This window comes from Pleurodeles waltl, chromosome 9, assembly GCF_031143425.1.
Source record: "Pleurodeles waltl isolate 20211129_DDA chromosome 9, aPleWal1.hap1.20221129, whole genome shotgun sequence".
Lineage (NCBI taxonomy): Eukaryota > Metazoa > Chordata > Amphibia > Caudata > Salamandridae > Pleurodeles > Pleurodeles waltl.
The window spans coordinates 1,005,038,143-1,005,064,555 of NC_090448.1; the positions used below are offsets into that span (position 1 = coordinate 1,005,038,143).

The 26,413-nt window shown below is 46.4% G+C and overlaps 1 protein-coding gene across 7 annotated transcripts in view; it reads left to right on the forward strand.

Moving 5' to 3' along the window:
* PAK6 (p21 (RAC1) activated kinase 6) overlaps positions 1–26,413 on the forward strand; it is a 210,420-nt gene that overhangs the window by 150,938 nt on the left and 33,069 nt on the right. For all 7 annotated transcript variants that reach the window (XM_069208594.1, XM_069208597.1, XM_069208599.1 and 4 more), the window contains one exon: positions 16,270–16,743. In XM_069208594.1, the coding sequence (XP_069064695.1) occupies positions 16,270–16,743 (474 nt within the window). The remainder of the gene's footprint in view (positions 1–16,269; positions 16,744–26,413) is intronic.

Consider the following 26,413-nt stretch of genomic DNA (forward strand, 5'->3'; position numbering starts at 1 on the left):
CAAGGCATGCAGGGTCACGCACCAGAACACAGCACAGCCCGACATGTACCATGTGTAATCTTGCAGATGACCAAACAAGTTTGTTCAAAACAGCGCATACCATGACCAGTGTAATATAGATATATTGAATACCTGGCACTGGGAAGAGATTCAAAGGCCAGGAAGCCTACTTATTTTACAACTCGAGCCGACCAGAGGTGCAGTAGAAGTGGAAGTAAGAAGATTATTTTTTCATCAAAAGAAAGCACCTCTTACTGGCCAAGAATCAGCACTAAGCCGCAGCAGCTTGTCTGATGATGTAGTTCACTGCTGCGGTACACAAAATCTTTAGGCTTCTTCTATGCTCTCTTTTTACATCGAACGCACAAGCGCTTTGACCTGTTGTAAGAATAGTGGCTTTTAAACATGCCCAGTGTATGCCCATCGCTTTCATTCATTCCTGGGCTTGCCTTTCAAAAATCCTTTCATATCATTGATAAATGCTTTACATTTGTCCCTCCTTAGGGCAGTTTTGTTACCTGCTTGCAGACTGACCCTGTTACATAGATAATTGCATGTTTGCCAATACGTTTGACTGCAAGTAAACTTCTTTTTCTTTTTGTGTCCCTCCTTCGCGCTCATGCTCATGGCGGCCATGGATTGCATGTTTGCCAATACGTTTGACTGCAAGTAAACGTCTTTTTCTTTTTGTGTCCCTCCTTCGCGCTCATGCTCATAGCGGCCATGGTGCTTTGAATTGGGTTGCTTATGTCAGCTGTTTTAATTTTCAGCTTAAGTGGTAAGAAAAGTCCAGTTAGGAATTTACAAAGGTAATAGCTTTAATTCGAGCAAACACAAGACCCATTGCATTGCAAATGCTTGTTTACTGTCTACCCACACAGAAATACATGCTCATCATTTGTCCAGAAATGAAAGATTGGTCCTAGCATACAGGAGGAGCCTGGACCACCTCAGTACAAAAGAGCCATCCTATTTAAACAACCTACAGATTACAGGTTGCAAAGAAGAGTACCCCTCCAGAACCAGCCTCCACTCTGCCTAGCCTCCGAAGCATTTCTGCCAGTACCAGTGTCTGCACAGTGACTCACTGACAGTTCAAGTGACATCACACCCCAGGCTGAGCCAAGGAGGAAAGAACAGTCAGCACATTACAATGGAGTGAAGCTAGTTGGTTAGCATGCCGGCGTAAAAAGAGACACTTCTCATATTGACGTCTAAAAAGTTCCATGAACACCTCCCTCGGGTGTGGCTCCTCTACAGGGGAGTCTTTTCACCCATTTGATATTTATAGAGTGCCCCCTTGCGGTATATTTGCCCAGTCCTGCATCTTTAACAATCACCAACAGTAAGAGTTCAGGAAGGTTACTTTGACTGCTGATGTCACCTGGGGTTTTGAGATCTCATGTGACATCATCCCCTGAAAAGCACCTTTAAAGGCAAGATGGTCTTTAGTCTTCCTGGCTAGCTGTGTCCCCTTTGCTCCTGAGATGTAAGTTATTCGGATTGTTTTTTTATCTGTCCTGGGGATGCCACCCTTCAGTTAGAGCATGTATTGCAGCAGCGGTGTCGCCCCCCGCCAGCAGCAGCAGCTGCAAATTGAAAAATAAAAACCATAATAAACAATGTTTATTATATTTTTTTTATTTTTCAAGGGGTGGGCCATGGGGGAAGACCAGCACGGAGGGGGGAGTGGCGTGCACTCTCCTCAGTGCGCATGTGTTTGGCCGGCCGTCTCAGACGGCCAAACACATGCGCACTGAGCTCTCGCCAACTGCAATGTGTTGCTGGGTTGGAGAGAGCAGGCACAGGTTCCCAGTCTGCCTGGGAGCGCAAAGCCAGAGTGCTCAGGCGAATCTTAATGCTGCTCTCATGCTGCCAGCATGAGAGCAGCGTTCGGATTTGCTGCAGGGCAGGCTGGGAGCCTGTGCCTTCAGTGGAACCTGAAGACTGGCATGCGGCACAATTCAGGTAAGGGTTCGTGTTTTTTTTTTTTTGAAACCACCATGGCCCCATCCTCCCCACGGAAGAGGATTTTGCCCCAGGCAGCAGCACAGGTTGGGCTAATGAATACTGGGGCCGATGACAAGTGTCATTGCTTCGGGTTGAGGGCAGAGGGGGTTCCGAACCTACTCCCCTCAGTGGCCACCCCTGTCCCCACCCCCACATCGACAGAGCCGGCCCTGTGTTGGGGGAACTGTGGACATTTGTGTGAAGCCTTGTTAGGGGCATTTTGGGGTGTTGTGGGCAGAGTGAGGTGTACACTGCTGCAGTGTCTCCCAGAAAGAACGGGTGTCTGCAGCTCACCAAAGATAGGTGGTTGTCCAACTAAAGGGCTCTTCTCCCGGGGCCTGTTTATCACCTCCTCCCTCGCCCTGCGTTGAGACAACGCTTCTGGGCCCTGACAGTAGGGCCTGACCTTCGCCTGTGGCACGTGGCCCTCTGTCCTTTGAATACCGACTGGAGAACGTATCCTTGCGCCATTTTATAGGTAACACAGTTGGTTGACCGTGGTTAAAACAGCGAACCTCTCACATTAACGCCTCGTACCAGCAAATTATTTATATTCATCAGACAAGCTTAAAAACTCGATCTTATACTAGTGATGAGTATGAACTAAATGCAGGATGCGGGGTGTAAAAGGAATTGAATCGGGATAATGGATGGTAATAGTGTATATCGTTCTGGAGACTCCGAGTGGTATTCCGGTGCTTTGGCGGGAGTAACATCGGATAAGTTCAATAAGACTGTCATTCTGTGTTTTTTGTTTCGGGACTAATTCGTGATATCAGAGTAATGGAAATGAATAAAGCAAGACGAGTTAAGAAAGACACCGTGATATCAGACCCAGTGAAAAGTGCTGAATAAAGACCGGGAGTGGTGGTGATGGGGGCGTGGGGTTGTTGGAAAAAATACTTTCCATGAAAATGTGTTCCCTCGTGGTTCGCGTCTGCCCCATCCGTTCCAGCCCAGGCACGTGCCCTTGTTCCCGACTCGGCTCCAGCTCAGACTAGGTTCGCGTCTGCCCCATCCTTCCAGCCCAGGCACGTGCCCTTGTTCCCGACTCCGCTCCAGCTCAGACTAGCCCCTGCTCCCTCTAGTGCTATCTCCTGCACTCGGACAGGTGTTCAGGGCCCTCCAGTATTATTTGTTCCAGTACTGGCAGGTAGACGTGTTTTGGGATGCGGTGCATTCCTACCGCTTTGTGCGCATTAAAAGCAAACTATAAATCTATCATCTGCTTTCTTAAAATGTCAAAACAACCTGTCTCGTATATCCTGCACGTATATCAGTAGTTGTCAGGGGTTGTGCGCCGTATTGAAGCCGGCCTTGTGGCTCAGTGGGTTCCTGGGCCCAGTGATGCTCTGTGTGATCATTGGTTTGAACCGAAGTGGGGCCGCTCAGCAGTTCATCCTTTCAACATTCATAAAATGTGTAGGATTGGATTGGGTAGCAATACCCATCTGATGGGACGGCAGTGGCTCCGAGTGTCCATGTAGCTGATGTCCTGCCTTTTGATCTTTGGTCGTGGTGTCACACTAATCTAGCAGGTGCGCCGAGGATCAAGGTGGCCTCTGACATGAGTAGGTCCTGGTCTTGTCCTGTGACCTGGAGGTGGTGCACCAAGCATGCCATTGTTTACTGACAATGGACTACTGCCCAAGTCACATGTGGTGGTGGTAGCGTACCATGTTTTAAGATTCCATCTTGTGATCAGACCTTTACATCGGATCCCTAGTAGTTGAGGCCTACTGGCACATTCGTTTAAAGTTCCACTACTATTCATTTATCCAGAATTTGGTTGTTTGGTGATTGTTGCAGTCTGAGCTTGAATCACCCCACACTACCTCCCTGAGAAGCCTTTCGTTGCTCATCATCCCTGCCACTGAGAGCCAAGTGTGGAAATGGTTGCACTTGGCCCAGTTTGCGGCACCATGGTAGGATGGTCCCTGTGAAATCATAGGCCACCGACCTCAACCCCCCCCCCCCCCCCCCCCAACAGTGGTTGATGCCCAAAGGCTACTGCTTGCCCAGTGGCCCGCCCTCCCCGACCGAGGTCTAACAACATCTCTTACAAGCGCCTGGGTCCTGCTTTGGCTGTGAATGTACTCTTAACAAATAGTGACATTCATATTGATGGAATTGAAGCACAGTGGAGGGCTAAATTATGCGATATGGGTTGAATGTATGTATGAATGAGAGTTTAAAAAGCAGAAACTGAATTGAATCTCTTTAAGGGGCTCGCAGACTGGAAAATCGCGTACAGTATGATGTAGTGAAGAAAAGTGGTTTGCCTGGAACCGCACAATGTGGGCACAGGTTAAGCCAGGATTTGATCCCATGTTTCGTTGTTGCAGATTGTGCTATTCAACCACTAGATTTCTAGCTCACATCCGCACCTTTGTGACACCAAAGGACAATGCGTTGTGATAAAATTGTTGAAGAACTAAATTAAATTAGTCCACTGTGTTCAATAAATAAATATTCACGTCACATGTTAACCTATGCTGGCACTATATAATGATGTGATATCATTACAAGAGATATTCTGGATTTGTATTTGAACTCTACTTCCCCTTGTCTGCCTGCTTTAGAAGCTTCTGTGCTGCAAAAACTGTATGAGGGATGGAAAGTGGCAGTGCCTGGAATGTTGGGTCTGGCTGTATTGTAGCTTTGCGGTTGTCGGTATCACTTGCGCTGGACCCTGCCAGATATTCGGCTCCCGTCTCGCTTGGCTTTGTCACCTCAAATCAGCTTCTAATGCAGTACATAGGGCAAATTTAGAAGTGCACACATCTGCATCGAGATCATTGCATTTGATTTGGGCCACAGGACGACGTATATTAGTCATTGGAATTAGGGGGCGCTAAAATCAAGAGGGTTTCCCAGCAGCAGCGCGGGTTAGCAGCACCTCAAAGACCCATCCACGTTGGAATGCTGGGTCCTCCTCGGAAACTGGAGGTTTGGTTATGGGCAGTGTGGAGGGCGTGTTAAAGGTGAAATATACTGTTTGTCTAGCCTCTCTCCCTGCTCAGCTAACAGCGCTTTTCAAAATCCTTCCCCATAGTGCTTTTCCTCACCAGGCTTACTGTCTGTGCAACGCTTTTGCTCACTTCACTCCCCCCCCCTCCACCCTGACAAACGTTCACATAAAACTTACAAACTTAGTTTCCATTTTTAGGATAGGATTAGGTTATGTCTGTTTCACTAGGCAGGGATCAGTAGATGAGGTGCAGACTGCTGTACAGATTTGTAATTATACGACTACCTATAATCTACATGCCTTTACAACTCAAGGCCATCATAATTCTCCCACGTTTATCTAAAAACCTTACTTTGTAATAGCAATTGCGAAACACTTAAAAGTACAACAGCAGATAGGATATTTGTTGTTGATTCATAATATATGATTTACCAGGACTAAAACATTGGGAGGGGAATAAGAAGTTAATAAATGCTCCCCAGTGTCTCACTGTAACAAATAATAATAATTCAGTTCATATGTTTTGTAAGATTCACACATTTGACTACACGTCTCACCAAACTATTCTCTGAGAACTCTAATTAGCGTGCATTTTGACATGAGCTAATTTCCATTTCCAAAAACAACGAGCTTACCCAATTTCTTTTTGCATTAATTAGTGCTGGACACATACATAATAAATGAACCGGCGTTTCATTCTTGCACTTAAAAAATTGGCATGCTTGGCCTATGCTTGTTTATACCACAAGAAGCCCTTAGTTCATGCACATACGTGAGTAAAAATCTATTATGAATGCATTTTTCCCTGTTTATCAGTGAGAGGGAAGTATTAAATATTTTGGCAGGAAGTCTGATTAATCATTCTATGCCACATAATTAGCGTTCCTGTAGATGTTAAAAGCGAGCACATCCATACTTTTGGAATGCTGTTTGCCCATAGCCAAAAGGAACAGGTGATGGACCGAATGCTGAACAATGTCAAACGTTCACCTCCAGTCACAGATCCGGGCCTAAATCCATGCGTTTTGTGCACTGGGTATGCCCAGACAAGGGTCCCGGGCTCACTGTGCCACTGTCCCAGAATGCTTGTTTCCGGTCCAGGAAGGACCTGGGCCTGGCAGTTCGGGCTGGACTGCTCCTATGGGGAGCAGGGTTAAGACTGATTTGCATATTGGGGTGGCATAGTGATTAAAACAACAATGGATTTAGGCCGAGATTGATGACTGGGGATGAATATTTGACATTGTTCAGCATTCCGTCCATCATCTATTCTTTTTGCCTTTGTTGTCTGTGCCCTTCATTTTAGCTTCAAAGGTGACAGAGTGCACAGCAGTCTATTGGTGCTTCACTGCGAGAGATTGAGTGGAAAACAGCCAAGGACTGCAATGTGTACATCCCCTTACAGACTCTTGCCAGATATGAGATTTCAAGGAGTCATTTCTTGACCGTCACATTCACAGACATTGGATTAAAAAAAAAAGTCATCAGTATTTTAGATTTAGTCGAGTTAGAAGTTACAGGAGCCTCACACTTAGCTCACTGAGTCTTATAGCTGTCAAACACTACATCCGGTATATCTACTATTTCTTCCTTGCAGAGTCAATTTTACCAGACTGTATCAAACAGAAGGCATTATATCAGATATACAATATTCAGTATAGAATCTCTGCAAGATCCTTAGTTATAGCATGCTCCAGAACATCTCAGCAAATCAGGTGGTCTTTAGCCAGTTACCACAAATTTCTTAAATCCATTATAATTATATGATGATGTATTTAGTTGCAGCTAAATTGGGTATGATAACCTATCAGGGATGCACACATTTAATGATCTGCTACATAACCTAAAGCCTTGGTAAACATAATTTACATTAGATCCATAAAAAGAGGCATTTTTTAATGCCACATAATTCAGCAACCCTTGCTGTATAATTTGGTCCCTTATAATTATAGTGCCGTTATTATACCAAGAGGAATGAGCACGTTCTACAATGCTCTAATGTGAGAGAACAGAGGCCGATCAAATCAATTATTTATGCACTCTTTTTATGGTCTGGCTTGGCAGCACAGGTGTCGCCAGACAATTCGTGAGAACCCTCAGGAAAATGGCTTTGGCTCCGCCCACATGTTGGGAGTCAGGGGTACGTGTTTTGATTGGGCAGAAATTGTGCACTTCCACCAAAAAGTTCTGGCCCTCCACACCACTGTGATCATTTTGTTTATTCATCCAGCTGATTGAACTTGGCCTTTAAGGGGTATGCACATGCCATTGTAATGCAATTATAGCATCTTAATTAACTAGACAATTCATGGTGTTTTGTCTTCAGCAGCAGCACAGATAAAAGGAGACAGTCATTAATGTGCGTGGACTTTTTAGTCCGACTGGACTCTGCGTTCATAAGCCAGATCGAGAGGCATTGTCAGTGCTTATTTTCAAGGAGTGGCAACGGTGACACTGCTCGCCCCTGGTGTGTTCTGAACATGCCTGCTGCAGTACTAAATGTTGCGGGTACACAGGGCTTCATTTTTCCCATGCGACACAAGTACAGAATGGGCAGTACCAGTGCAAGCTTCCTCCAAGGATAACCTCCATTAACGGGGCAGGGTACAGCAGTGTGTGCTGTCTCACAAGTACATGCTCATCAGCAGTGCAGGATCACCTCTTCTGTGTGTCACTGCATCTGACAAACGTCGTTTCACCCTTGCCAGTGCTTATTTTACTGCCATACCACTGTCATTCACCCGAGTCTAGATGGGCCTGATTGAAGATTGCATGGTCCTGGAGATGGTCTGAATCAAGATGGCAGAAGACATTCTTCCTGTGGCCTCTCATTCAGACTTACCACGTTCGTTTCTCAGCTCTAAATCAGGCCATGAGTAATTGTTTGTTTACCTTGTTGTGTACACATAACCTTGGATGGACTATTGAAGCTCACTTGCAACACAGTATGGCTTTAGGGCCATGACTTACCTTGAGATCGTTTTTCCCCTGAACTGAAGGACCTGTTCATACTGTATCTCTTTCTGGGTTCCAAAATCCAAAGCACTGCCTTCTGGGAAAATGGACCCCTCAGCGTGAGATTTGGTACATTGCAAATGTACTACCCTCTTGCAAAGTTTACGTACTTGTTTCCAGAGTTGCCTGTTTTTTTTTTTAATTCCAGCATTTTTCCACATGAACTTTAGGTTTGTTGCAGAACTTCTGCATTGCTTCAGAATGTTTCTGCGTTGAACTTTTGTTTCTTTAGGGAATATTTTCGAAATGACAAGTCCTGCTTCTCCAACACGTCCCTGGTATGTGCACATGACAGCTACACCCCTGGGGGGAATGTTTTATTGCCGTTCTGCCACGAGCGCAGACGCCTGAGCCTTTTTTTTCGCAGCTCCTCACTTCTCACCTGCCTGCCTGATAGCAGGAATCTGCTGAGGTCATGACTGTGCACCCTAAGCGCACTTCACTCTGCCCGCTCCCTCTGCTTCTGGTGGTACGGCGCATCCAAGAACGACTGACTACTTATTTGTGTGTAAAAGGCTGCTTTAAAGAGAGAGGTGCGCAAAGCTTATACCAAAACCCTTGGCTCTAACGCCTAAGTTTAGTCTGCCCTCCCTATACATCTCGTAACTATCCAACCTTCCTCCCCACTCTCTGGTGGGAGCCCTTCCAACCAAAATCAACCAAAAATCCAATCACCACTCTGCCACTCAAATCTCTGCACAAAGACCTCGTGCATACAAAAAATGCTGTCAACTCTGTTCTGTTCCTCAACATTCTCTCCACCCTTCCCCACCCAAAAAATGTCAACTAGGTCTCAAACTGTCCAGTGTCTTGTTACAATAACTTCTTCATCGTACATACACCTGCCTCACTAAAGACTAGAAACAAGGGAAGGTTGGTGGGGAATTTTCTCCGAGTGTGAAACTGTCCCTCAGCCGGTGTTCCGTGAATCTAAAATGGCACCCAACCACTAGTGACAGTTACCCTAAAACCTCTCCTACTCCAGTTCACATGCTCCCCAGCCAATCAGGACTACCCCTCGCAACCCGCCACCTGCTCCAGACTCCAGAGGTGTAGGGCATTCTGCTCACCCCCTAAAAACATATTGGGCAGGATGCACATCCAAGAACGACTGGCTACTTATTAGTGTGTAAAAGGCTGCTTTAATTAAACAAGTGAACAAAGCTTATACCAAAAACCTTGGCTCTAATGCCTTACATCCTAAGATTTTTCTGTCCTCACTAAACATCTTGTAACTTTCCAGCCCACCTCCCCCTCCCCTAAAGCCAAAATCAAACCAAAATACAATCACCATTTGCTACTCAGATCTCTGCATCTAGATCTCATGCATACAAAAAATGCTGTTGACTTTGTTCAGTTCCTCACAATTGCCCCCCAAATCTCAACTAGGTCTCAACCTGTCCAAAGTATTGTTGCAATATCATCTTAAACTTATCTACACCCGCCACAAGAAAAAACACTACGTTTCCCTCCCCCCCACACAGGAGCAGACCTTACCTCTCGACAGGTAAGTGTAACAACTCAGCCAAAACATTCCTGATTTACATGAGGTACAGCCCCACCCCAAAAATAGAAAGATGAACCACATAGTCTCTGAAAACTTCCACCATTTTGTATCTTATATCACTGTTCTTCAGCAAGAAGGAAAATTCTGCCTTGCAGAACTTCCACAATTCTCTATTCCCTTTCCGGTGTGCTCTGTCGATTGCACCTAGTTTTACAGCCCCCACCAATTTCTCCTAGGCATGAACTTGTTAAGAACCATAGTGGGTGCCAGCCCATGATGCCTTGATCTTCAACAAATCGGCTTTTATGTGGGTTTTATCAAAGTCAAGCCTTTCAGTTGAAAAAAGTCATTTTCTCCTAGTTTCAGGAGCAATATGTCATGGCAAGAGGTACCCCATACAAGGGAATTTCGTTAGTGCAGCAATTAATGCCACTACATGCCACCTTTTCCAAACCATTTTATCTGGACCCTCGTATCAGTCAGTCTCAATTGTCATCTACTTAAGAGTGTCAATATGCTTCTCTGCCCACGTCACAAAGGAATGCCCACATATCCAAACCTCAGTATAGCTCCACTCTGGGCCCACAATGCAGCCTAGGAGAAAACCAACTCATGTTACTGAGGACCATGAAACATCCAGCCCAAATGCAAATAGCGCTTGTAATAGTCCAAGCACCACTGCCCGGCACTCCGAATTTCCCCAGCTGATCCCTAGATTCCACCCCCATCGCTGTTCTGATGTAAAATGAATGGTTCCCGAAATCCCATGCTCCATATCCCAAAATCCAAGCACCTTCTGCAAAACCTCCGAACAGAAAAACATGCCCGGTCCATATGGCGAAAAACATCTCCAAATCCTTCCTACCACCAATATAATGTCATCCACCATGTTCGGGGACAAATCCCCTGGTCTGAGTATGCCCTCATCTTCACACACATGCCCCTACCTGACTGATCCATTTCAGACCTGGGGATCCATACTTGAATCACTCCCTCCCAAACCCAGAAGTCATGCCACCGTATTCCTACCTAAACCTTAGAGCCAACCACCTCCGTAACCTGGAAAGCGCTTAAAAATAACCAAACCATGATTACTGCAAAACCGTAGTGCCTCCCAGTCGTCCTTACGTACTTGGGGCAGCGTTGCAATGACCCTCTTCAGTACGTCCAGCATGATTGGGTGCCTCACTCCCAGCCCCTTGCCCCTCTCCCAATCCCACCCCTCCAGCATCCTCCTTCACATTTCACCCGCCGACGGCTCATACTCCAACAGTTTCCCATAGAATGCTACACCAGCGAACTTACAGCTGTCAATCCCTTGTCAATCAAGAAGAAAATGAAAGTTACCACCTCATTGTGATGTACCAGCTCACCATCAGGCCGCACTGCCCCAGATAAATTCCTCCCACGCGGGCCTGTACGCCTTGCGGGTAGAAGCCAATAACGAGCCCAAGATCAGCTGTCTCATGCGTTCTTCACAACTGACCACAGGTGAGCTTGGCATTGGTCCTCACCTCGTTGGCCCATGGTGCAAGCACACATAACCTCGTCCACTGAAAACGAGAAGAGGCATCAGCATTGTCATTGAACCCTCCTGCCACATGTCACGCTTTATAGGTGACAGTCACTCAAGCATTCCAACACAAAAACACACTGCCACATTTTCGGGTCCCTCAACGCCCAAACTGAATCCCCAACAGTCGGCAGGGTGGACTGGGAACAGCCGTAAAGCAGATTTTATATCATGTTTGGCCATCAAGGCACCCCAAACACAGGTATCCACTAGCTGAACTGCCATATCTACGGAGGCGTAACGCACTCTGCTGCAAGTCTCCCGATTAAAATCATTGACTGACAGGCCCTGTGGCCAGGAGAGGTGGTGGATCACACAAAATTCCCACAGTTCTCTCTTAAGGATCACCCCGATCGGGGATATTCTCAAGTTCTCCAGAGGCCAATCTATAAAAAGGTCCTTCCATCTTCCCTTCTTGTACCTCCATCAGTTTGTCCCACCCCAACTGCTCCTGTCCCTTCACCAACTTTAAGTTGCCTGCCCACTGCCGCACCAGCAGGCCTTCATAGCGCAAACAAAGACCAAACCGATCCCGTTCCATCTCCGACCCCAACATCCTGAGCTAATGCCGCAATCAGTCCATCTTAAGTGGCAGATGCGACTTTCCCAAAGGGTTCTGAACCACATGCCCTCCATACCACCCCCTCCCCCCCTTTGCCCAGTCGCGCTTGCTGGGACCTGACCATGAATCCCCTTGTTGTGCAAAACCACTAGTCTGCAGTCCACACTGGGTAAGCATATGTTTTCCTCCACGATTTGAACATTTGTGCCTGTACTTATAGAATTCCTGCAAGCATCGGCCTCAGTTGTAGGAGCAGCATGCTCTTGAGTTCCCTGCCTGTCCCTGACCTCCCACTTCCACCCCAGCCGAGGTGGGGAGCCCCGAAAAGGGCTTATAGATAACCGGCCAACCGCTCGCTGTATAGGTCAATGTGGCTGGCCAGTCGGTTTGTGCAAAAGTTCACACTCCTCCTCCTTTGAACCCTTCTTAGCCCTCACTTCCCAGTACAGGAGCTTAAAAAGTTCGACATACTCTTCCTTCCATATGCGTTCCCTGGTTGTCAACATCAAATGTGCCCCCAAAGGCTTTGTAATCCCAATACAAGGTAACTTATAACACCCATTCTTGATTTCTTTCTTGTCCTCTTCCTGTTTAACACCCCCTATGTCCACCTGTGACCCTGTCACTTGAGGCGCTACCCGACACCATCCTGTCCCTTGCCACTCCCCTCCCTCTTCCATGTCTGTGCCCTCATCCTGCACGTACTTACTCTTCAACGAATGTAATATCGAATCCCCAATTCCCTGCAAGCCACACACCTCCATCTGTACACCAGCCTCCACCCCGTCCGCAACGCGGCCCGAGGAAACCTTCCTACCTGGCCTATAAGTCGGGGCCGACACTAAAGACGTCCATCTTGGCGCAGACCTCTGTTCCATTTGGTTGGACACCGTCGTCCCCTCCCCTGACTCTGTAACAGACTGCAAAACTTCAATAATCCTCCGAAAGTTAGGTTCACCCCACCTCTTATGCATTTCTGGTGGTGCCATCCCCCAATCATTGATAGTCATCCACAATCTCCCCTTCTTCCCTTTCATCCTGACCATAATCCAGCTCTTGTTCATCATCACCGCCATCCGCCCCACCACAGTCTGCACTGGTGCCTGGCACCTCTCCATCTCTCACTCCACCGTCACCAAACTGTGCCTCGTATAGATTGTTTAGGGTCAGACTCCTGTAAGGCGGACCCAGATCCTAAACCTTGCTGTGTCGTCTGGTTCACCGACGTCCCAGAACAGGCCGTACAGACATGATCTCTAACTTCGGGCGGGTTTGCCATGCCGCACCAGACCCTCCTGGCTGAATCGGCATCCTCTACGCCGCAGGCCCTGCCTGAACCACTTGGCTGCCTAAAATATGTCCCAGACGATTAAAAAAAAAAAAAAAAAAAAGGGGGGTCATGGCACCACACCTACCTCCCTGGTCCTCCATCATCAAATGCCTCCCCACCCACCTGAGCTATGGAACGTGCCCTGGGCACAGCATACCCCTCCTTGCATTCCCCTTCTCTCCAACCTCTCCCGGGAGCCCCCCCTCCCCAATGCCAACCTGTCACCTTGGCCCAATCGGGCTGCCACCCTTCCAAACAAATTGCTCCCACCAAAGACCTCACTCCCCAAAGGCATCCCTACCTGCAGCCTGACCACCCCACTCTGCACCAGCAATCCTTGCCTGGACCCAGCAATGCCCGAATCTGCCTCTCCACTCAAAAAGAAATACCCTCCTCTCCCACCCTGTGCAACCAGGGCCTCCCTGCACAGGTTGGTGAGAAGCCTGTCTCCGAGGGCTGGTTAAGTCCAATGGTATTCCCTGCTGTTCTGAAGCTCCGCCCCCACTGTTGTGCTCTCTGCCTCCCTCACGCAGCCAAGAGGCATCACTGCACTCCCTGGCCACACGAGGGCTTCACAATTCTGTTACCAAAGCATGTTACGGTGGAGCACTGTCATTTACAGAGAAAACATTTTCCATGGAAATGGCCCCTAAATTTGCACAGTTTTATTGATAAAAATATATAGCGCACAAACCTTAATGAATGGACATTGGGTTTCTGAGAATATTTGTCATTTGCACGTAATGTGTCTTGATTTGTTTTGATCCAGTTAAAATATTTGTTTCCATCACACTCCAGAATTACAAAAAAAGCTTTCATTTATGCATTCCTAACTGCTGATATATTTGTGCAGTTCATTCATACACATTTAAAATTTGTGTGGGATACAAAAAATCCTGCACCCTTCTTTTCACACCACTAAGTTTGGAACATAGTTAACTTTACAAAATCCTCTCACTTTGCAGCCTTTACACATGCAGCTCCCTGTCTGTGAGAGCAATCCGTTCCTCTGTTTCCCTGCCCGCATGTCTGCAAGCAGGGAAACAGAGGAACCCTCTGCTCCCAGCAAGCCAGAGCTGTTTGACAGCTCTCACTTGCTAGGAGCGTTGTTTGCTCTGACTTGACAGGGGCTGTCAAAGCTCCCACCAAGTCGCAGCAAACAGCTATGGCCCGGGGGTGGGGGGGGGGGGGGGTGGAACCACAGGACATAGCAGGACTTAACCAGCCCTCGGAGACAGGCTTCTCACCAACCTGTGCAGGGAGGCCCTGGTTGCACAGGGTGGGAGTGGAGGGTATTTCTTTTTGAGTGGAGAGGCAGATTCGGGCATTGCTGGGTCCAGGCAAGGATTGCTGGTGCAGAGTGGGGTGGTCAGGCTACCGGTAGGGATGTCTTTGGGGAGTGAGGTCTTTGGTGGGAGCAATTTGTTTTGAAGGGTGGGAGCCCGATTGGGCCAAGGTGACAGGTTGGCATTGGGGAGGGGGGGGCTCCCGGGAGAGGTTGGAGAGAAGGGGAATGCAAGGAGGGGTATGCTGTGCCCAGGGCACGTTCCATAGCTCGGGTGGGTGGGGAGGCATTTGATGATGGAGGACCAGGGAGGTAGGTGTGGTGCCATGACCCCTTTTTTTTTTTTTTTTTTTTAAATCTTCTGGGCAGGCAGGTCAGGGACATATTTTAGGCAGCCAAGTGGTTCAGGGTGGGTGGTCCTGAGTGCCATCATTGGCATGCCCTTAAATGTTTGCATTTAGCCATGTGGAGGTGGTGGTCCCCAGGGCCGGGTGTCCACAGCAGACCCCCTTCATTATTTCAATTCAGCCCCAGGGAGGTGGCGGTCCCTGGGGCTGCAGGGGGATGTGTGCCCTCCCCCCCCCCCCCCCCCACATACATTCAGATTTAGCCCTAGGTAGCTGGAGGTCCCCTGGGCTGTGGGAGAGGCCTTGGAGGACTCCCCCACCCTGGGGGAGGGGGCCTATGCGTCCTCTCCTTTTTTCAATCCCTCATACCCCCGGTTGAAAAATAATTTTAAAAAGAAAGGAGCGGGAGATCACCTTTTAAAAAAAATTTAAAAAGTTAAAAATCAGGGGATCCGGATTCGTGCATTTGTCGGAGATTTAAAAAAAAAAATGCTTTCTAGCTCTAGCGGCGTCCTTGAGGGACCTAAACCAAGGCTAGGGTCTCAGGGTGACCCTACCTTGCCCCTTTTTCTTTTATTTTTTTTTTTACTTTTTTCGTGGGACTCAGCTGAAGCGGAGTCCCAATATGACTCCCAACATTTCCTTGTTGAAGTGTTGGCAGCCAATCAGATATCAGCATGGGGACAATTGGATCTGAATCCCTAGATATCTATGTTTTTTAATCTCTAATTACTCCAAAACTAGTGAACAGATTTGCACAAGATCACGATAAGCACGGTTTCTTTACCAAGAGCTAGCGTTCTGCCAAATTTGATGTAATTTCGTCCAGCAGTTCAGGCTGTAGTCATGTTCAAAATCCCTACGGGGAAATGCATGGGGGAAACGTGTTTTAAGACTCCCCCTTTTTTCTCAGCCCCCGCTTCACAGATCACCCCGAAACTTTCAAGAGAGCAGGTGAACCCACTGAAGTATAAGTTTTGAAAATGTTGTGAAGATTCGTCAAGCGGTACCAGAGTTATTGGCAAAACAAAAAACACTCTTCCTATAGAAACTAGTTCTTAACTGGCGTCTGCTAGTAGGTAATATATATAACGTGTGTTTTATTTTCAATTGTAAACAAACTATTCAGTACACTTACTCACACGACACACAGTTACCTACAGTCATACTTGCTTATAATTGGGAAGATGTAGGAGGGCAACTCAAGTGATGCCGCACTATAGATGCACAGACCAGAACTTGAAGATAAGTCACTCTTGTCGTTGCCTTTGCTAGGTTAATGTATTTTTTTAAATATAGTACCAGAGGACAACAGTGCCACACTGTCAAACCTTGGGGTCAGCCAAAGGTCATAGGCAGGAAGTGAGTGAATGAATGAATTTCCATGTACTAAACCTATCATGTTCTGCTTCACCGGTAGACAAGGGAGCTGAATTTTGTCGTTGTTCCAAACGAAACATGCCTCAGTAAAGTCCATCATTGTTTAAGGGGACGCTGAAGCACTGACCCTTCATTTTATGCTAAAATCAGTATTGCCTGCATGTTTAATCTCAGTCTACACACAGAACGGTGCTCTCTGTATCCACTTGGAATTATGTTAATATTAGTCACTGATTCTTCTCATGACTATGACAGTAACAGTATTTTTCCTCTTGTTTTTCTTTCACAGCCAAAGGACTCGGTCCAGTCCCTTCAGGTTAATTCACCTCCTCGCGGCCCTTTGGTTAAAGCCTTGTCCCTCCCCCCTAATCCTACACCACCGGATTACTTCAGGGTGATTTCAGGAGATGCAGACGAGCAAGTACCACCTCTCCAGCAGGCTCGGCCATCCCCAGCCGGATCTCCACGGAACCGACCAATACAAGCAAGTTCTACCAACCTGAACCTATCACAGGATTCATTTGCCAAAAACCAATTTGCCAATCAAGACTCCCTTGTTGTGACCCATGAGCAGTTCAAGACTGCACTAAGAATGGTGGTTGATCAAGGAGACCCTCGAATGCTACTCGAGAACTATGTGAAGATTGGTGAGGGGTCTACAGGTGTTGTATGTATTGCTGTGGAGAAACATTCAGGGCGCCAAGTGGCAGTGAAGATGATGGACCTCCGGAAGCAGCAGAGAAGAGAGCTCCTATTTAATGAGGTAAGAAAGAACATGATGATCTGTAAATAGAGGTGAAAGACTTCTTACGATGTTGTAGTAATGAGCTGTTGGAGGAAAATGGAAGATGCATAATCTGAAGTATATTAAACGTCAAGCCATGTATAGCACAAGGGTTTTCAGCGCTACAGGAAAAGTTGCATTTGGCATCCTGGCGCACTTATGGGCCATTTTTTATTCCCTTTCCCGTAATTCGGCAAAAACACTAGGTGGTTTCCTAACATTGCTGCCTTACCTCGCCTTATGGAGGTGCCAGTCCTGATTATAATATGAGTAGGGTTATGCCAAATGACTCTTTAAGCCTATAAATATTCCCAAATAAAGATTGTAATTTTATATTCCAAAAAACGTATAACAAATTGATAATCAAAAATAAGAAAACTCTAGGTCTCACACAGACTACATTACTGCTTAGTGCCCCATAGGACTTTCAGAAGGTGGTGTCAGAAAGGCTGTCAGTTACTATCCTCTTACTTGCCTGATTAATGTTTGCCCTGTGGGCAGAGACGTACAGTTAAGCGGTGCCAGCAATTCCACGCATTGTATATTGCAAAAATATAGATATATATGTAACTGAAAAACTGATTTTTAGAACTTTTGTTATAGAGCAAAACTGACAAAGATTGTTTCAAAGTGCTGAAATATGGTGGGGTAATTTTCCAAAATGCATCATAACGCTGTACAAAAAAGATTAAATCTGGAAAAAAAAACGATTCGGGCACATAATGGAAGAAAGTCCGGCTCCTTTGTTTACAATGAATTTGCTTTACTTCTGGTTTTGTGAAAATTGTGTATTTACAGGACAATCTTTCAAAGAATTTGGCTAAATAGCCATCATTTTCTTAGACAATTCTGAAAGGGCACTACTGTTCTGAAATGTGACATCTTCTTTTTTCCATCTATGTTAGACTTACTTGAAAGCTTCTTTGAATAATCTGGCTCTCAGATGTTTATGGAGTCTTTGGCTGAGACTCTTCCAGTGTTGTGGTCTCTGGTCCCTAAGGATATTCCATCACGCTGTAGTTTTTTAAAGGGACTTTGTTAGAAGAAATGTGTCAAACAAGGTTTATTGTTGGAGAATAATAATGGTCCCGTTTTGTCGGTTATCAGGACCTTTATCTACGTGGTATGTATGCATAATACATAGCGTTTTGAATTTGATCCTGAATTCAGCAGAGAGCCAACAGTGAGCTGGCTAGATAAGGGCGCGTTTCAGAAAGGGCAGTCACTGCCTAACTTACTCTGCACTCCACATTCTGGCAATGATTTTCAATTGGACGCCAATGTGTTCCATATTACATCATTCTGGTTAGGGTCAGCACCCATTTCCGGTTGATACCGTCTTCACTTGGGAGAAGTGGTGGCATTTTCTGGAGGTGATGGAACTGAAATTTAGTTCACTTGACCTTAGTTTTGAATAGTGAAGTGAAGTTAAGGCCCAAGACGAAAATAAACTCCCGCGTTTCTTGATCTGCTGGAATGAGGAGTAACTCTGGTTGGAAAGCCTTTTGAAACAAGGTAGAAGGGTTTAGCCTAGACCAAGAAAATTACTGTTGACATAGTCTTTGAACTCTCAAAGGTGACCTGTAGGAGGTCACAGTTAATCTGTGTTTCAAGATTGATTTGAAATATTGTTGCCCCATTACGGGTGACAGTAATTGCATGAGAGCGATGTACAACAAAGACTGAATATTTGATTTAGAGTGATTTTGTTATGTCAGAAAATGTCTAAAAAGCCAGCGTTTTCTCAAGTGAAAGAGTGATAAAGAGAGAGAAGGTTTTCACCAGGAGTCTTGTACAGACCTTGGAGACTGCAGCCATTGGCTCAGAATCTGCGGGAACGGAACAAGGGGTCTCACCTCTGGGACCAATAACAAGAAGGTCAGAGGGTCTCTAACCCAGCACATTGTCCTGCAGCCCGACAGTCAGAGCGCTCTAATCCGAATATCCTCATTCTTATCAAAACTGGGCTTTATGGCATATAATAGGGTCTGGTCTTTTTTTGTCCAGAGAAGCAACAAAGGGCTAGAATTAGGCCCTACTGGGAAAAGGTCGTTCTGATTTCTAGCATTGGTGCCTTGAAGCTTTCCCTAGTCTTCACATGGACTGTTCAACTCCTTTATAGTGTGGGATTCTCCCAATTTAAACCCTACAGTAAATCCTGCTTGTCTTTCCGGTGCTTATCCATAGCTGCCAAATTTCCCAGGTCCATGCGTGGTGTGCTGCTCTAGTCCAAATGTTTTCCTTTGAATTCTGGGACTTGTTGGCCTGTTTTATAATAAATAAACAAGACGACAAGTCCAGGAATTCAAATAAAAAACCTGGACTGGAATACCACATCACACATGGACCTGGGAAACCTGGCAGGGCTGCCCATCCTTACGGAAGGATGTCTGGGAAAAGAAGACCAGGCACTAGATGGTGAGAATGGATGATTTTATTTGATTTACATTTTATTGAGCACAATATTTACCCAAGGGCATCAAGGCGCTATTGTTGGAGCTGACCACCGGATGAGACCAAAACTGCGAGCAAGAGGGAGTACAAAAGTGTTAGATGTGCGAGAGAGATATAGCTTCTTAAAATACTTATGCCCTCATTGCTTGTGGTCTGGGGCAATGTCCTTGGAGGGGAGATACTCCTGCTGGTGTCTCCTCCTCATGCCTGGGAAAACTGGGTCTGGAAACACTGATCCAAGGCCTGGTGTGGTGCTGTGGCCAGCTGCTTCGCCCAGCCCTAGCCAACCTCCTTTCTAGGGCTTGGGGCAGAGCAACGTATCATTCCCTCATCTGTTACTAAACCAACTCTGCCCTCCTAATGTCCCCCACCCAAGTTTTTGAAAATAGCCTCCAGCACCAGACGTAAGACAGACTTATGTAGGTAGAATTACGCAGGAATCAGGGAGACCCAGGGAAGATTGCAGAATCTGGCAGTCAGTGCGGACTCCAGGGCTCATTGCAACAATATTTCGTCATCCTATGCATCTTCTCCCTAGGGCCCACTGGCAATAATCAATGCCCTTTCCAATTCTTCCTTCTATGTTATGCTTCTCTGTATCTTATTGTTTGTTGTGTGCTGTGATATCAGCCTAATGTACACGGCTTTAGCTGTGCCCAGTTGTGGTGCTGTGACATCAGCCTGGTGCACACGGCTTTAGTTGTGCCCAGGTCTGGTGCTGTGACTTCAGCCTAGTGCACACGGCTTTAGTTGTGCGCAGGTGTGCTGCTGTGACATCAGCCTGGTGCGCCCGGCTTTAGTTGTGCCCATGTGTGGTGCTGTGACTTCAGCCTAGTGCACACGGCTTTAGTTGTGCCCAGTTGTAATGTCAGGGCATTATTGCTCGACAGGTCCCATATTCTACAGATGCTCGCTGCGCTAAAAGTGACAATAAGCCGGCTTTACTGGTGCAGTAGGGCGGGTGTTTCCAATGTTGACATTTATTCCATGTATTTTTCTTTATTTTGCTTCATAGTCCCATACGTGTGGGAAATAATTCCAGTGGGCATCTGACTGGCGCCCCCAAATTGTCACACACATTCAGACGTGTCTTCTAATGCTCTCTTGCCGCAATTTTTTTGTAATTAAATGCTTTCCTTGGCTTATTGTGTCATGAAGAACAGATGATCTTGCATCATATCAATCGTTCCTACAATTCAAGAAATGTTGAGCGTCTGACATCCAAGCTCAAAAGCTACTACGACATCTGCTGCCCTGTTCATATGTCCTTTTTTCACACAATTAGTTGTGAAACATATTTCAGCACAGTTTATTTTGAAATATCGCCAGCAAGGTCTTCTGTTGGGTCTGCATAATTGTTTATGGACATCCCGTCCCATTGTGTTTATCGGTCTATTCTCAGTGCACTGTCGGGTACGGTATCCTCATTAACATGTACAGTTATTCGATTTTCTAAGCTTGCTGTGAAGTTGAGGAACAAAGGCTGTGGGGAAATTATCAAGGAGCAAAACAGAGGAATGGCTGTTGAATTCTCAAATGGAGGTTGGTTCTGAATGGTTAAGTTTGAGAAACTAGCAAGGAGCAGCTAATTAGACAATTAAAATTCCTTTACACAGGAAAAATTGAGAACATCTCTCCCCCTTGATGGCTTGTGAAGGATTGCCCCTGATTGGGCATCTTGTTTTGCTTTGATAAGGAGAGTGGGTTCCTTAGTGGGTTGGGGGGGGGGGGAGGGGGAGGTTGGGTGAATATGGGGTATAGGTACTTGGGAATGTAAAATGGTGATTAAAAATGTCTAAAGTGCATTCTGGGCCCACGAGACTGATCAGGCCTCCTAGAGACTGCAGCTGTTAAAATGTAAATTGACCGAGCATACTATGGCCTCTGAAATGGGGGATAACGCTGGAAAGAAGGGGAATCTGGTCAAAAGGGAGTGGCAGAACGGAGAGTATGGACGTGGATTACATTCTTTCAAACACATGCTTGAAACTATGTCGAAATGTCTGTTTGCAAATGGCGTCATCCTGTGCTTCCCTCCTTGCCCAGTGTCTGCCTCTTGCTTTCCCAGTGCCTATCTCTGTGTCTCAATGTACCCGAGTCGCCTTCTCTTGCTTCTCTTGCTTCTCTTGCTATTTCTCAAAAAAGATATTGAATGTGCAAGTTGATGATTGTGGAGAGAGCCTGGACCTCCCGGGTTCGTATTGTGATAGCTTTCTGCGGCAAGTGCTATGTTATAATATATTGGAAAAGTGGTGGAGCAAAAACCCATTGTTCGAAGACTTAATTTCCTGTGCAAGGTCGCAATGACTTGCATTCTTGTTTCTGTGACGAAACAGGATGGAGTATTTGGAGTCATAAAGCTTGGAAACAAACGTATGTTCCGCCCAGAGCTAATTTCTTTCCATGAAGTGAAGGTCTTGGCGTGACCAGTCTTTCTGGTGATGGCTTTGTACTAGGTGGTCTTCAGCGACAAGATTCTTGCAGTTGCCAAAGGAGCATGGACATGAAGGGTAGGCGTGGCTATCACCTGCTACCTTTGACTTGCCCTTTGATACTCCTGGTATAGTCCTTACTAGCACTATACTTACAAGTAGTGATGGCCGCGGCAAGACCAGAAAATAAACACAGTCCTTTCCACAGCTCTTCATCAGCAAAGACGAGATTGTTAAGGGGTAAAGTGTGCCACAGTAGACCACCCCTTTTATGCCATCTGGGGCACAAAGGGTGTCTGATGTCACTTCTAGCCATATCAGGTTGATGGAGTGAGTTCAGAAAAAAGAAGGATCCCTCTAATGCATGGGTACTCACAAACTTTTTCTCGGGGGCCAAAATTGCAGTATGGTTTGCGGCCGAGGGCCGCACTGAAGTGACAGCGGGGGGCGGGGCTTAGAGGGGGCGGGGCTTAGAGGGGGAACAACCACCCCACCCCCTTTTTCAAAACAATGCCCCTACCCCAGTAACACACACAGCGCGCACACATACAGCGCCATCTGCTCTCACCCCTACCCCAGTAACACACACAGCGCGCACACACACAGCGCCATCTGCTCTCACCCATACCCCAGTAACACACACAGCACGCACACATACAGCGCCATCTGCTCTCACCCCACCCCAGTAACACACACAGCGCGCAAACACACAGCGCCATCTGCTCTCACCCCTACCCCAGTAACACACACAGCGCGCACACACACAGCGCCATCTGCTCTCACCCATACCCCAGTAACACACACAGCACGCACACATACAGCGCCATCTGCTCTCACCCCACCCCAGTAACACACACAGCGCGCAAACACACAGCGCCATCTGCTCTCACCCCTACCCCAGTAACACACACACACAGCGCACACACACACAGCGCAATCTGCTCTCACGCCTACCCCAGTAACACACACTACATTAAAAACAAATAAATAAATAACCAAAGAGCCTTACCTGACTCAAAGCACTGTAAAGATGCCACAAATGTGGAACAGCAGGCAGGCGGGCAGCAGACATGGAGCCGGTGACAGGAAGCAGACGACCAAAGCCCCATAAAAGTTAGCTGCAAGCGCTGACTTTTATGGGGCTTTGGCTTCCAGGATCGTCAGGGCAACGCCATAAACAATGGCCGCCGTATGTAAACATAGAGGAGGGCCGCGGGAGCATGCTCCCGCGGCCCTCTTCTATGTTTACATACTGCTGCCATTATGATGTGGCGTTTGGTGTGCGTCTCGCGGGCCGCCAAGCTAGGTCCGTGGGGCCGCTGGCGGCCCGCGGGCCGTACTTTGAGTACCGTTGCTCTAATGCCTCAGTGATTGTGGCTAGAGTATGAATGATGCACGTTTTCAGTAAAAATCACTCATTCTTTGTATGGCATTCCTCTGAGGGAGTAAGCCGTTGGAACCGCTCCATAAATCACAATCAGGTAATACTTTGCTTGGTCAGTACTAGTGGAAACTGAAAATTGTTTTGCTTAGGAGACATTCTATTTACACCAGCAATATTGCACTTTCCCCTTTTGCTTGTGGGTTATTAGTTTAGATAAAAAATAAGTGAAAAATCTATGGCACCTGGGGCGGCATCTGAGGGTTTGAGCAAGCCTCCGAGACTGAGCCCTAGAAATTGGACCCTGTTCTAACTTCATTGTTTGTCTGCAGTCTCAGCTTAGAAATCCAGTTCCAAATGTAATGTCCCTCCATCTCAGTCTTCACCCTGAGTTCAAGAAGATGGCTACTTGTAGTTTAACCAGCGTCCTGCCATCACTAAAACCATGGTGCAGAGACTGGGACACCTCCGTGCACTTCTGAGAACCGAGGCACTTGGACATTGCTTGAAGGAGGACCCTGGGAGCCCTGCAGTGCACCAGCACGAAATATTCACTCCTAAACTACCGCCGTGTGTGCATGTATAGCACTGAAGCTAAGTTCAGCTGTATTCTGAGAGATGGTTGGTGTTGGCCTCTGCTGTTCTCTACAGCTGAAATCGCACTGTTCAATACAGTGCTGAGGCCCCAAGATGACCCCAAGAATTCTAATTACAAGAGGTTAAGGTGCAGAGAGATTTATTTTTTTCTGAATGGCAAGAATAGAAGGTCTTGCAGGAGGAGAGTTCTGTGGCGGAACTGAAATCTAAGTTGTGACACGCAAAGAAGTAGTTTGAAGGCTGGATTTGAGGACTTTGTCAGAAAATGTAAATTCCTTCTCAGATGGCTAAGGTACACACCAATGTGAGGCTGTTAAATTGTGAGAGTACCTCAGTGGTGTGCTTGGAAGAGGAGGGCAGCAAGGATCAGGATTCCGGGGATGCTACTGATGACTTAAGGTATTGATGCAAAGGCACTTTTTTTTTTTTGGCGTAGTCTTCAGAGACCACCCCAGTATGTGGTTGGGCATTCAGAATGGTCTGTTTTCCTACAAGAGTCCTGGACATAAAACTCCAGGGGCCGGGACGATCATGGTGAATCTTGGTGATCCATCACAGAGTGAGACAGTGACGAGTTAAAAGAAAAAAAGAACCTGGCTTTCAGGCGCCTCAGGGTTCACAGCTTCCATGCTTTATGTCAAGGAATGCCCAGGGTAAGGACTTCTAATCATTACAAGTGCAACGCATGTGGTCTCCCGGATACTATTGTCACAAAAGTTTTTGGATGACAGGGCATCTGACTGCAATAGCAGTTACATGTGGAGCCTGATACTTAAGGGTCTACTTAGTGATGGTGGGATTTTTGACCTGCTTAAATTGTGGAGAGTTCGTAGCTATGTGCTTATATATTATATTTCTATTTTATCGTTGGCTTCCTCAGAATCATTCAGGCTAAAACAACACGAACGGCATTAAAATTGCATATCCAGAAACTTTGAAGCATTTAAATGTATCAGTAGTACTCTACTGTGAATCCAACGATTTTAGTTCTATGGTGAACCAAGCCACCTTGCAGCCAACTCCAAGTTTGACGGTTAGTTTTAGAGAAAGAAGAGAATTGCAACTAAAGAAAAAAATACCTTGCAAAGGCAGTGTTGTGCAAAAGTACAAGTGCAGGGTACCGGCAGACTTTTTCAATAGATGATAAATGCAAAGTGCGTGATAGCAACAGACTTGAGCAGGAGTTATTGCAAACGCGAGTTGTTCCCTTTTCAAGCTAAAGAATAGTTTGGCTCTGTGTGCCTTCAATAAATACATAAAAACTCAGAATACACTACTCAAAACTATTCACATGACACTTTAAAACCGGAATTTCATAAACATCTTCCAGTGTAAAAAGAAAAATGTTAAATAACATTGGTGCAAGAGGCAAATTCAGCAGAGTACGGTTGAGAAACGTGCAAAGTTCTTCAAATATCGGGAGATCCTCAGGCACGCGCAGTGACCAGGGACCTCAATGGCACTGACGGCTGGCCATTCCTTCGAGCCAGACCCATTATTCTTAGATCATTTAACTAGACAAGTTTGCCTTTGTGTGCTGTAGAGCTGACACTCCGTCACATAACATGTTTGAACTTGTGGCTGATGCCACACCACTGGTTGTGTCCTACCTGCTTAGTTTATTAACAGCTCGAGCCACAAACTGAAGGTTGCAACATTCCTTGAGGTACAAGGAATGAGGTTGTCGGGTTCCAACTGACTGAATTTCATCCTGTTGTAGGGCCTCTAAACTTCCTCCCCTGGCAAGCCCGGAGTGTGGGCAGATATTTTAAAAAGCACCTGCCCATGTCACCCGCTGCTCAAGAAGGCCAAGTTCCAATTGGATCTGCGCGGCTGATGAGGATCTCCGCAATCAAAGAGTGGCATTGTGAATCTTGGTGACCAAATTATTTAGAAGCTTGCCATCCTTGCCCAACAGGATCTCGCTGCCATAAACCAAGGCCTTTGTTTCTTCAACCTTAATGTGGCAGACAAAGGAGCACCTTAAGTCAGTTGCAAAGCCAGGATATTTGTACGTCTCTTCTTTGAAGATCTTGTTGCTGTTAAGATGCAAGCTGTCAGCCTTCTTGATTTTTCTCACCATAAGAAGGATCTTAGTTTTCCTTAAATTAACTTTTAGGCGGTTAGTGTCAGAATAAGAATGCAAAACATTTACCAACCGCTGCAGTCCGACTCTCATTCACTAAGCAGAACTAGGTCATCTGCATAAAGCAGGTTGTTAATGTGTTCGCCGCCATCTTTGAGAAGGAGGGGACTTCGAGTTGTCTAGAGTGCTGGGCAGATTGGAGATGTATTTGTTCAAGAGCAATGGGGTCAACAAACTCCCCTTATTGACTCCGAGCGAGGTGGTAATTTCCTGGACACCCAAGACCCATTGCTCAGTTTACACCACTGATACTCAAAGTACGGCCCGGGGGCCGCATGCGGCCCTTTTTACCTTTACATGCGGCCCCCAGAGCAGCAGTAGCACTAGGCTGAACATGATAGAAGATAAGGAAAGAAAGTAAGGAATTTGTCCTGCACCACTTTAACTTCAGGAACACTTTCATTCTTTAAGAAACCTTGCAGCAGATGTATATAACTATAAGTGTTCTTAAAAATTCAAAAAGTTTAGTTCATTTATTTACCCACAGAACCATTTAATTTAACAGTGCATGGAGAAGTAGTTTTTTAGAATGAAGGTTTCAAACATAAATTCAGAAACTTTCATTCTTCCCTCACCCCTAACATTCATTCCTTCCCCCACCTTCATAACAATGCTAATAGTGAACTAAGAGGCAAGCCA